Below are 12,650 nucleotides of genomic sequence, written 5' to 3'. Positions count from 1 at the left end.
ACCCCAGGGAACCCAGGAGCCATTGTGACAGTAAGCCACCAGGGAGACCAATGTGACCCTGCAGAACCTCATGGAACCACGGGTCCATTGTGACACAGTGGATGATCATGGAACCAATGGCCATAGTGACACTATGGCGCCCCATGGAACACAAGGTCCACTGCAACATTGCAGGGACCATGGAAGAAAAATAATTTTCCAAGGCTATTCATTTAAGAAACAGGTGCTCATTAGAAAGCTCTAATTCCTGGGAACAGACAGTGTTTCTGATAAGCTCAAGAGGGGCTTGAGACCCTCAATAACAAACAATATAGTCCAGGTACAATTCACCAAGGCTGAGGCAAAAGAGGATTTCCCAGATCATAGTGCAGCCTTGGGGGTGGGGATGAACCACCACCATCCATCCTGTGACCAAAGACAACTCTTCTGGGCCTCTACAAGTGAGAATGGACTCTAGGGAGGGATCAAGATCATCAAAGACCCTGCAGCCTCTGCCCCATTTCCAGAAATGTCTAAAAGAACAAACTGTGCATGATAATATGCATAGGAAGTGAGAAACTTCTCTCCAGGGCAGGGAAACTTATCTATGAAGACTACATAAAGAGGTGGTGCCTCCAGGATCCTGGACAACACCCCCCCACACACACATTAGCTGGACTGATGCTGGAGCCAGGATTGGTGATCTTTCTTTCTTCCTCTCTTCCTTCCTTTCTCTCTCTCTCTTTTTTCTCACCTCTCATTTGAAATCCACCACTGTGTGTTAATAGTGTAAGGGACTAACTTATACCGATTTCCAGGCCAAGTGTACAATTTACTAATGAAACTTTGTAATTTTTTGTGGATGTTCTGACATTCGTCGTTCCTTTTCGATCACAGGCATCTCTGTCCCCTTCAGGGTAGGACACCACAGCTGCTTTCTCACTTGAAGGAGAAATTTATCAACAATACACCACAGGAACCTCCTAGATTGCTGATGTCCTGCCATGTTGTCCCTCCAGCACCTAGTGGGGCTCTTAAGGTTCCCCCAAATGGACCAGGCCTAACCCATGAGCTCTCTGTTGGATCCTCACCTGTCCTGGGGGCAGCTCCATGGACTCCAGCTGCTCTCTCACATAATGGGCCATTTACAGCTCACAGAATTTCCAGGTTTCCCCATTTGCCTTTGCTTCTCTCAGAGAACTTGTATGGACCCTTTCCCTACCAGGTCTTCACAAAGCTGTGAGGGAAGTGTTTTGTTGGAGAAGGGTCTGAATGCCTTTTCAGGTCTCTCCAAGCAAACATTCCCTTGAGGAGAGCTAAAGCCATGACTGAGGAGGGGATAATAATGAAGGAGCATTCCTGACCCCTCCATGGATTTCCAAGAAATGCCCACAGATCCTCACAGAGGAGAAGAGAGACACCAAGGTTCCACGTGAATGCCCTGTCCCATGTTGGATAACTCAGGAGATGGCTGCAGCACCTCTCCCTTTCTTGTAACTTTTCATAAAGTGAAGCTTCAGAGCACTTTGGTATGGAGGCCTTCAAATTCGAACAGAGCAGCCTGGTGCCCATCATGGCCACAAACACTTGTCCTGCGCTGCACTGTGGAATGAGGGCAATGACAGCCTCAGCAGAGCCATGGGAAAATCCCAGGTTATAAGACTTTGGGCTGTATTTTTCCTCAAAAGCCGACTGTCATGGAGCCAAGAAGAGCTTGGACAGCCTGAAAGTCTCTAAAAGAGCTTTACTCACCTTAACTCTGCCCACTGTTTAAGTGCTGGCAACTGGAAAGAGAACCTGAGTGTGTGTGTCCAGCCATCAGAAGGATGTGGGAGACATCCAAAAACAGTTTGGAAGGGAGAAGCCCCATGTTTCCAAAGCAAATAACAGGGCATGATTGTGACTATTTATTGAGAAGATAATTTAGTAAGATTACATTTATCAGCTATTTAAAGTATATGTATATATATTGAAAGTGAAGATGCCGCATTAGAAGGACACTGTGCCCAGTACTGGGAGGGGAAGGGAACGTGGGGGATTGGCACTGACAGGAACTCTGACTGTTGGCAGTAGAGCCTGCAGCACTGCCATCATCACTGAGCGGTGTGGACAGAAGCAGGAGAAAGGGTATTGACTGTCTGTGTCCCCAACACCATCCCAGACCAATGAGAACTGTTGGGCCATGGATGGAGCTGCTGCAATCCCAAACCCAGGATGAGGTTCTCCCTGAGGATGCAGAGCAGGGTGCGGGCCAAGGGTCAGGAGGGCTTTGCAGGGAGGATGCTACCCCAGAGGGACAGACAAACACAGCTCTTGCTCTGGGCTCAGATGGTGCAGAAATGAAAGCGGGGGCTCTGCAGGCGCAGCAGCCTCAGTGGGGGCTGAGGCAGAGCCTCCACTGGCCACAGCCACTTGCTTGTTGTGGGAAGGACTTTCCAGCCACAAAGATGCAGCAGGACCAGTCTCAGGTGCTGCAAGCCCTGGACCAGGCAGCTCTTAAAGCGCTGGGCAGAGCTCAGCCCTCAGCAGATGCTGCAAGGAGAGGCTGTTGCTGCAGTGCCCAAACAATGCTGGGCCAGCAGGGATGTGCCAGGCTGTCTCCTGTTTGCCCAACCTTCCTCCTCTTTCTGCTGCTGCTGCTGCTGGGTGAGTTGGGGGATGGCTTTGCCTTGGGGCTCAGCACTGCAGGGCTGCTGAGCAGAGCAGGACAGAGCCCATCCTGGGCACAGGGCAGGACCCAGGGGAAAGGGTGTGTGGAGCAGCTGTGCAGCACTGAGGGGCAGAGCTGCTCTGAGGAGGGCCGCAGCATCATTGCTTCCTCCAGCTCCCATGGACTTCTGAGTAAAGGGGGCAATTACTAAGCTTTCTCAGGGGGTTCTGGTCATGGTGTTAGGCTTAGCAGATGTTGAAGTGCTTTACGGAGCCAGAGGCATCCACCTGGAATCACAAACCCAACTGAATTGGGCTTTGGGTGGTGTCATGCAAGGAGACAAAGGAGATGCAGGCTGTATCCACGTGGGTGGGAAGGTGCCTCTCCCAGCCAAAATTCAGCAGTGGGAAAGTGGATAGGGACACAGGGCTGTGCTGGGTTGCTGCCTGTCTGACCAAACCCCTCTGTGCCCCAAGGTGCAGGTGCTGGTGTGATGGCCCAGGACATCTGCAGCTCCCCAGGGCCTGGTGAGTACAGGGATAGGTTCCATAAAGAGAATTGTGTTGGGTGGAGAAGGGAAGGGAGAAGGACTTTGTTTCCCATGTGTAAATCCCTGGAGAGGAAACTCTTCACCTTCTAGATGTAACGCTATTTCCTGCCCTAAATACAGTAACACTCTCCCTTGCAATCCCTGTGCCATCTCTCCAGGTGACCTCCCCGCTCCTGCTTTCCACATGATCCCCACTGCTGCAGAGGAAGGAAAACAGGTCATACTTCAGTGCCAAATTTCCTGGAAATCTCCTGTCACCCGAATTATCTTCTGCAAGGATGGGGTGGAGCAATACAGCCTGAAAGCCCTACAGGGAAAGGAGAACTATTACACCTCTTTCCCCATGACAATGGGAAGCGCAGGGACATTCACATGTGGATACCAGCACAAGGACAACAGCAACCGAGTGAGCAACTCTGCCCTTAGTGCTCCCCTGAACCTGAGTGTCATAGGTGAGTCGTAGCACTGGGGCACACACAGGAAACACTCCCAGACTCCCTAAGACCCCAGGTGAGGGAGGGGACCCTGCCCTGCCCCATGGCATGTCCCTGGGCAGTTGGAATGCTGGGGGTCAGGGTGCACTTCAGCACAGCCTTGGGCACCAGGGACACTCGTCACAGTCACACAAGAGCATCCTGCTCCTCTCCTGCCCCAGCATCACGGAGAGGGGAGAGTGGTGGTGCCAGATCCAATCCAGAGCCCCAGCTATGCAGGGCATTCATTTATTGATCCCAACAGTTGATAGAGGGTGGATCAGGGGATCCCCACAATGGCTCAGTCTCTGTAGTACCTGAGGGAGCTGCAGACTCTCTCCCTGTCCCTTTCTCCTCCCAGGCAGCGGGTCCAGCTCCCAGGCAGGGACATCCAGTGATGGTGAGTGATGCTCTCCCTGCACACCCAGTGTCCCTTAGCATCAGGCCAAGTAAGCCTGGTTGCCAGCACCAGTGCACTGGGTGGATCATCAGCTGGGATCTGGGTGGGCTCTAAGGCCATATCCTTTTCTCTGCTTCTTCTCTCCATCATGCCTCCTCTTTCCTAACAGCTTCTCTTTCCCCATCTCCGAACCCTGGGCCATTCCACAGGCTTCCCATTGAAATAGTGGTGGGAGTAGCAACTGTGACTGTCCTTCTGGCTGCAGCCAGCTACTGTGCTTTGAAGAAAGGTGAGTGATAAGAGAAAAAGTAGTCCCTTGTCATGAGAAAATGAGTCTCTCAGGTCTTTCTTTTTTCACCTAATGGGAGCAAAATTTCTGAGGAGATTCTCCCTTCAGAGTTCTTATGCTTGAATGCCAAAGTGGGGAGAAAGAAACCAAATGCATCCCTGCTACAGCCACACATTGGCTCCCATCCTCTGGGTACAAGAATGGAGGCTCTGAGCTTGCCCTGAGTGCAGCCAGCACAGCTCCTCCACACTCTGGCTGTGCACAGCTGCTAAGAGCTTAGGAGAAGCCAGGCTGGGAAAGGGGATTCATGGTTGTGTAGGTTGGGCTTGAAAAATCCCTCTGCCATTGAGGTGTGGAAGTTTAGCCCCTCGTGTTCACTGCATAGCCCAGAGCAGGGAAAGGCAGGGCTGTGCAGGAACTCTGCCTCCCAACTCTCTCTTTTCCTTGCAGGGATCTGCAGGGAGAGATGCCAAAGGTGAGCAGAAATCCCTGGGGGCTGTGGGGCTGATGGAGACAGAGGCATCCTGGGAACCCTCAGGTGGTCTTTGTCCAGGGGCAGCATGGTCTTTGCCCATGATGGGAATTCCCCCATGGTGCAGGCAGGGAGGAGCAGGGCTTGCCCTGGCCTTGACTCCAGACATGGACCCCATGCAAGACAGAATCACCCACAGCAATGACTCCAATGAGCTCATCACAGTCTGGGCACAGACCCCAAAATCCTTTCCCCCAAATACCTCTCCAGGCAGCAGCAAGTTTCCACCCATGAGGCTGAAGTGACTGATGACAATGAAATCCAGTGTGAGTACCAAACCCATCCTCTGTGTGACCACAGAACCCTCTGTCTGTGGGACTCCCTTCTTGTGGTCTGGCTGCCCTCTGGCACCACCAGAACCACGGCGCCAAAGGAACAGCAGCCATGCTGCAGTCTCACGTACTGTGTTGAGTTGCAAGGACCTGCCTCAAGCCTGTTTCCCATGCTCTCCATCCCTTCCCCTCACGGCAGACTGTGATACAGACCCTTTTCCAACTCCCCACGCAATCCCAGGAATTCATGCCCTGGTGGACGTGGAGCAAAACCACTGCACCAGGTCTCAATCTCTCCCCATGCCATTGCTCCACTTCTTCCCTGCACACATGGCCCAGCTTCTGCCTGCAGAAGAAAGGTGACAACAAACTCCCAAACCCTGCTCTTCATCAACAGAGGAAAGGGCAGCTTACTCTGCTGCCAGGCGTGGGGTGAGATTAGGGGGAAACAGGGCAGGGCATTCAGTCCTGACCTGGTGGATCTGCTGTTCAAAGGCAGGGTGGGGCTTGTCCCTCCCACCGAAGGGAGCAAGGGCTCACTCTGTGCTTTTTGTCCCCACCAGATTCCACCATCACCCACACTGGATGTGACGGGGTGAGTTGTGGCACAGCCTTGGTGCCAAAGCAGGGACAGGGCCCTGGGGATGGGATGTGAGTGTCAGGGTCTTTGCTTGTGGCTTGGGCTGGGGAGTCCCACTGGCCGTACGCAGTAAGAGCCAAAAAGAAGCATTTGCAGAAATAGACAATTATGAGATATTTTTTAATAAAACAATGCTATTACATTTTCTCAGCATCTTCTGCAAATTTTCTCCCTGTGTAAACATTTTATGCTGAAATGTCAGATACAAAAATCTGGGGGGGGTCCAAGTGGGAAATAAAATCAAACCAATACTGAAAGAAAAAGGTTCTGCTCCCTCCAGTACTCTGGTACCCAAGGGCTAGAGGCTTGTGCAGGGCTTGCGGTCAGCAGCTGAAATAACAGGCTTTCCTTTTCCCTCTAAAGCCTCGCAGGCATGAGCTGAACAGCAGCACAGAATATGCCCTGGTGAGGCTCTCCCACAGCCAGCCCCGGTAGCTCCAGCATGGTGAGTGCCCCAGGACAATCACCCACACCAGCCTTTGCTCTCTGGCACAGCTCCTGCTCTGGCAAAACGGGGCTGGGATGTCCAGCTTGGGCTTGCTTGGGCTTTGCTGTGCTGGGCAAGGGCTGGCAGCTGGGAGCCTTGGGGCTGCTCCTCCAGCTGCTCCTCTGACCCTGTTCTCCACCATTCCCTTCCCAGCCCCACTCCCACCCACCATGGCACAGAGGGTTTTCAGGCCTCCCTGCAGCTCCCACCAGGTTTGTCTCTGTCCCCAGGAAACTGCCATGTGACAACTCCTTGGCTAATCTTCACCAGCTGTTGTGGGGAGTTGGGAGTCCTTGGCTTGGGAGGGCAACTCCTCCCCACAAGGCCTGGCCAGGCCAACATGGCCACAGCCAGCCCTTCCAGCAGGCCCAGCCCTTGCCACCCCCATCAGAAATGTCCTCTGCTTGCCTTGAATCAAATAGATGTTTGTGACTCTCACATGTGCTCTTCTCTCTGCCCACACAGGTGCTCACAAGGATGCACAGCTCCACAGGGACACAGGCACTGCTGTGCTCACACCTCTCTGGCCGTGGCTGTGTGCAAGGATGAGCTGGTTCTGCTCCAATGCACAACAAACATGGATTTCTCTCCCTGGCTGCACCTCTGCCTTACAAATCCCCTCACGGGACAGGGTTCAGCTGCCCAAAGACAGCCCTGGAGATACAAAGTGGTGGCTGGAGAGACATGAGGGGACTCTGGCAGTACACAGGGATAGAAAGGGGAGACATCTCTGGCTTGAGCTCAGCTGACCAAGCAACCACACCCTCAAAACTTCACACTTGCACACTTCTAGCTGTTCTCCTTTCTTTTCTTGGCTCTGGTTTACTTCCCAAACCTAAATCCTAGCCAAAAGTAATTTGTTGTCCTTGCTGGACACAGACCAGCTTGTGCCATTCCAATGTTAAAATACCTTGTGAAGTCATAGGGCCACATATGAAGGACGTTAAGGACAGGACCATCTAGAGGGACCTGGACAAGCTCGAGATGTGCTCCATGGGGATCTTATGAGGTTTGACAAGACCAAGCACAAGGACTGCACCTTGGTTGCAGCAACCCCTGGTGTCAGTCTAGGCTGGGGCATGAACAGATCGAGAGCAGCCCTCCTGAGAAGGACTTTTTGTCTGTTTGGCCTGGAAGAGAAGAGAGTGACAGAAGATCTCATTGCAGTCTACAGCTTCCTCATGAGGGGAAGGGTAGGGTCAGACACTGGTCTCTTCTCTGTGGTGACCAGTAAGTGGACCTGAGGGAATGGCCTGAAGCTGTGTCAAGGGATGGTTTAGGTTGGATATTGGGAAAAGGTTCTTCACCCAGAGGTCACAGCACCAAAGCTGACAGAGTTCAAGAAGCATTTGGACAATGCTCTCAGGCACATGGTGTGAGACTTGGGAATGGAACTGTGCAGAGCTGAGTTGAATTCGATGATCCTTGTGAGTCCCTACTATTGTGATAATAGCTGCAAGTTCCCCACACCCCTTTCTTAACGACTGTACTTGTCACCTATTGTCCTGCCTTCCCTACTCCACATAGTCGTAGCCACGCCCCCAGTTTTCCCTATTGGTTCCTGTACCCCAACCCCACGTGGCCCTGGCCACTCCCTCGGGTTTCCCCTATTGGTTCCTGTACTCCTAACTCCGCCCCTGTACCTCCCCTGTACCCAGAGGTCACTGGGCCTGTGTGCTGTCCCTGCCCCTCTCTGTTTCCCTATAAAACCCATTACCCTCCGCCATCTTGCTGTCTATGCTCCACGTGTGTTTATGCTCCACATGTGGCTGAGCATGTGAGGCCTTCGCCCTCGAGGCATCTCTGCCTCGGGGAGGTCGTTGGCCTCTACTGCACCATGCGAATAAATGTCTTCCATGGACACAATGCATAGACCCTCCTCGCCTCCTTTATCACCGCCGGTTGTGGAAGCAGACGGACCAGAGCTAGCCTTATGGCTCCCCGGCTGGTGAGAGTGCAGTGTCCAACACTGGGACAGAGGGTTTAGAGCACTGAGGCACTGAACCGGGCTGGGTAGAGAAGCTCTAGGGTAAAGTATGCTGCAACATCCTCTAAACCGCAACACCCTACCAACTCGGGATATTCTCTGATTCTGTGATCTCCAGCCCCACACAACTCCCTTTACAGGAGAGGATGAGGCAGAGACCTGGGTGTGGTTTCAGGGCTGGGATCTTGTTGGGATCACAGTAACATGAATCAGGTGCTCCCTGACTGGAGTGCTGCAATGGAGCCACATGGGTTTTAGGAAGGCAAGGCAGGCAAGACAAGGAGGGGGAGTTTTCTGTTATGTGAGGGACGAGCTGGAGTCCATGGAGCTCCCCTGGGGAAGGTTGAGGAGTCACGGGAGAGCTCCTGGGTTAGGATTAAAGAAAACAGAGCCCCAGGTGACATTAGAATGGGAGTCTGCTCCAGGCCATCTGCGCAGAGAGAACAAAGCAATGAGGCCTCTACAGACAGACAGAAGGAGCTTTATGTTCACAGGGCCTGGTCCTTGTGAGGGATTTCCACAGCTGCAATATCTGCTGCAGGGACAACATGGCAGGATATCTCCGTGTTCCTGCACACTGATAGTTGGACAAGTCTGGACTGCCAAATTCATGGAGACCAAGAACATCCCTGTGCATGACATTTACAATGCCACCTGTTCCATCCCATATAAGCCACCAGGAAAATTGTTAGCCTGGACCAATGTGATGTGTCCCAAGTTTCTGCAGCTTGAATTTCTTTGGATACACCCTCCTGCCTGTTTGCACTCCATCTTTCACTTCATTAAGTCAATAATAAAACAGGACACTTTGTTATCCTTGCTTGGATGCTGTGCTGACTTTAACCAACTGTGACCTGCGAATCACATGTAAAATGCTGATGAAAGGAGACCCAAGTCCTTTCCTGCTTGGATAGCCTTGGACTCCCCTGTTTCTCTCTGAAAGAGGATTGCAGGTGTTTGAGGATACCTATGCCCTTTGCATGCATTTAGCTGGGTGTCCCGGGTTAATGATAAGACTCTCTCTCCTCCGAGAGCGAAGGGCCCCGACACCCCCTCCCCCACCCACAACAGAACCTCTTAGATGGAAGTGAAGAAAAAACTATTTATTTGACAAAACCACGCAGATTGCCCTGCAAGGCACAGGGGAAGGGGAAAACCAAAGGTGAAAAGGAGTTATTCAACCTGATTAAAAAGTCCTTTTCCTCAGACACAGCCCCTCTCCTCCTCGCCCCCCCGGGGCCGGGTGGAGCTCCCTGGAGAGCTCTGCTGTCCTCTGGCCCTCCTGGGTCTCCGGGTGGCAAAGCAGATCGAAGAGAAGGGGTCCAAACGAGGAAAAAGAAAAAATGGGAAAAAAAAAAACGGGAACAGAGCTCACTCCGACCCCCGTCCAGCACGAAGTCTCTGCCGGGCGACGAATCCTCCCCCAGAGCGAGGCTTGGGGAAAATGTTTTCAAAACAACCCGCGTTTTTCTCTTCGGCTGGGTGTAGTTAAAGAGACAGGACCACACATTTTTACACATTTTTTCTTTCTTAGGCATATAAGCTAACGATAGGGAATAAAGGATTATCATAACATCAATCCAAGACACTGGGAAATTTTGATGTACGAGCCAGTCTTACCAGAGGTTCCTGATCCTCAGAATGGTGATGTTTGCATTGGTGCTTTTCCCCTTGAGGTGCCTCTTTATCTCCAGCACAAAGGATGCTATTTCAGAGCAGCAAAAATGCAAGTGCCCTTCCCCATGACAGGAGCCAACCCCACTTCAACCAAGTCCAACACAGACAAAAGTGACAGTGCTGGCAATAAAGCCTCCCTGGAACTGTCTCCATGGGAGATTATTTGGATTTTTTCTTGTCCCACAGCTCTGAACTGCCCTGATGTCCATCCTGCTCAATATGGGAACTCTGGAGACACATGGGAAGGACTGAGAGAGCCCTTGGGCTGTTTCAACTGTGCCACTGTGGGGGACATGCAGCCATTAGATCAAACCAGAGTACCACTTTGCAGAAGGTTGGAGAGGGCATGCTAGACCCATCTGGCTGCTCATGCCAGCACTGACCATCCTGCTCTGATCTCACCCTCTGACAGCAGAGACCTCGGGGAGGAAGTTCTGTGGCTGTGCACATTCCCCACAGCTGTACAGGCTTGTCTTACTGACGCAGTTGGCCTTTGCAGGGCTGGCTTTTTCACTGGTGCAGCTCTGCCCACTGTGAAATCAGAGGACACTCTCTCAGGGGTAGGGACTGACCATCATGGCACTGCCACACTGATCAAATTCTGATCGGAGCCCAGCCCTTCATTTCTCTGTTCCAAGGGAAAACCCATGCTGTGTGAACTGGCAATGATCCGAGTCTTTCCTCCATCCCAGTGCACAGCTGATATTGAGAACATCATGAGAGAGGAAACAACAACCAGAACAAATGAAATCTGATTGTGTTTTAAACTAATAGTGCAGAAGTTAATACGCGTTAACCCAAATCCTGTTGTTCTTATTTGCAGTTGTCCTGAGCTCATGGTAAGGACAGCAGGTGCTGGACTCAGCTGCTCACACACAAACTGCTTGCGACAGCAGAGCTGCCCCAGGCTGTCCATCCATGGACCTTCAGAAGGGCACAGCTCTGCACAACTTAGAAACTGCCTCACCCATGGGTTTGTGCTCAGTGCAGTTTCAGATGTTTTACAGTTGATGAGCCTCGACGTTTCTAATTTCAGGGATCTCCATTGCCCTGCAGGAATTTTGGAACAGAAATTTTAGGCCAGGGGAGTCATTCTGGGCAGATTTGGAGAATCACGTGAGAACTTTGGAAACTTGATTGTTTGGGTAGGCAGCTGCCTTGGATGGACCTGATCTTGGGTAAGCAGCTGCAATCAGCCCAGCTGGAGCAGAGGGGTTGGAGCAGAGGAATTCCAGAGGGACCTCCAAGCTGAGCCAGTGTGTGAAACAGCCCCAGGGCAGGAATTGCCTTGGGAGAGAGGGGCTGTGCAGGAGGAGCCCCTTGCAGCGGTTTCCTCTCTGCTTGGCTGTGTTTGTGCAGGCTGCAAGTGTGGGGAGGAAAACCACGGCAGCAGGGCTGTGCTGCGCCCAGCAGCTTGAGAGCAGAGCTTCCGGCCAGTGAACGAGCTGCTTTGGCTGTGGTTGTGCTATGAGCAAAACAGACCTGAGTTAGTGCGAAATTCAAAATGTTACCAAACCATCAGTCATTACAATAAATTCCATGGATAGTGACCTTTAACAGTTGCTTTATCTTTATTTTTTGCATTGTTTTACACCTGGTTAATAGTCAGTGTTTATTTACACCATTTTGTCATGACCGTGCACTGAATTCTAAAGAATTCATGATGATTCCTGAGGAATTATGAGATGAAAAGCATGAAGACCCACCTAAAATAGGAATAGGAAACTTCATTCAAACAAAGAAGGATGATATGATGCAGGAGAAACTGCTGAGAGCTTCTCATCTCCACACCTTTCTCCCAAGTCTTATGGCAGATGAATGTATAACAGCAGAAGTGCAGAACACTCTCTGGAGCTCTTCACACATCTGCATTCCTGGAGCTCTGCCATGGCCCTGCCAACTCCTTACACTATTGCTTTGGGTGTGTCCTCCTTTGCCCACCTCCCTCACAGCTCCATCCTGCACCACTTATCAGCTCCTGTTCTGCCTTTCCCACCCCATAGAAATCTCCCTGTCCAATTGGGTGTGCCTGGAACTCCAGCTGCTCTCCCTTCTCAGGTCTCAGGTGTTGTCAGCACAGAGGGACAGGCAGGCTCTGGTCCCTGGGACACCAAGGGTCTCCTCACTATGCAGCTCCATCAGGGATGGACTTGGCTCAGCTTGGCTCTCCTGGTCATCCTAATGCTGCCTTTCCTGGGTATCAGAGAAGAATAGTGGAAGATGCTGCTGGGAGTTCCTGAAGCAGTGGGCAGGAGCCTGGGAAAGGGAAATGCTCCAAGATATCAGCTTCCTGGGAATCCTTCAACACTCTTTCTGGCCATCTCCTTTCTCCAAGCAGAGCTTCCTGGCCCTGCTGATCAACAAAGGTTGCTCTGCTCCTCTTCTCTGCCTCTATCCCTTGCCTCCTGTCCAGGATATGCTCAGCCAAGAAAGCAGCAGATGTTACAGGTGCCCCAAGTCCAGCTCTGCGCCTCCTTTCCCAAAGCCTCCCATTCTACAGCTGCCCTACAGAGCCAGAGGAAGAGGGGACCCAGGACCAGGGATTTCTTCCCGTTCCCTAAGACCAACTACACTGTAGTCCCAAGTGCTTTGCAGAGCAGAGATCCACCTGTTTGACACAGTGGGTCCTCCTTGCTGCCTGCAGTGGGCATCTGCTCTACGTGCTCTGCTACTACAAAGCTGAAAAATCCTGTGCTGTTTGGCTTGACAGAGAT

General features: G+C 51.9%; 1 protein-coding gene across 3 annotated transcripts; it reads left to right on the top strand.

Annotated features, from left to right (window-relative positions):
- The first annotated feature begins 1,726 nt into the window (after positions 1-1,726).
- On the top strand, positions 1,727-9,079 carry LOC146423006 (uncharacterized). 3 transcript variants are annotated; one of them, XM_085045579.1, is made up of 9 exons: positions 1,727-2,625; positions 3,106-3,156; positions 3,338-3,631; positions 4,222-4,341; positions 4,792-4,816; positions 5,084-5,139; positions 5,709-5,740; positions 6,149-6,230; positions 8,754-9,079. In XM_085045579.1, exons 1-8 carry the CDS (start codon positions 2,145-2,147, stop codon positions 6,218-6,220), a joined length of 1,131 nt encoding a protein of 376 aa, XP_084901705.1. In that variant the 5' UTR covers positions 1,727-2,144; the 3' UTR covers positions 6,221-6,230; positions 8,754-9,079. The 3 variants fall into 3 exon arrangements, with proteins under 3 accessions (XP_084901705.1, XP_084901704.1, XP_084901703.1); XM_085045578.1 differs by lacking the exon at positions 8,754-9,079 and adding an exon at positions 6,426-7,120; XM_085045577.1 differs by lacking the exons at positions 5,709-5,740; positions 6,149-6,230; positions 8,754-9,079 and having other exon boundaries at positions 5,084-5,418.
- Positions 9,080-12,650: the final 3,571 nt, after the last annotated feature.

Source organism: Lichenostomus cassidix, unplaced genomic scaffold (assembly GCF_008360975.1).
Source record: "Lichenostomus cassidix isolate B80296 unplaced genomic scaffold, HeHo_3.0 HiC_scaffold_38, whole genome shotgun sequence".
In the NCBI taxonomy this organism is placed as follows: domain Eukaryota; kingdom Metazoa; phylum Chordata; class Aves; order Passeriformes; family Meliphagidae; genus Lichenostomus; species Lichenostomus cassidix.
This window is presented reverse-complemented; position numbering and strand designations above follow the sequence as displayed.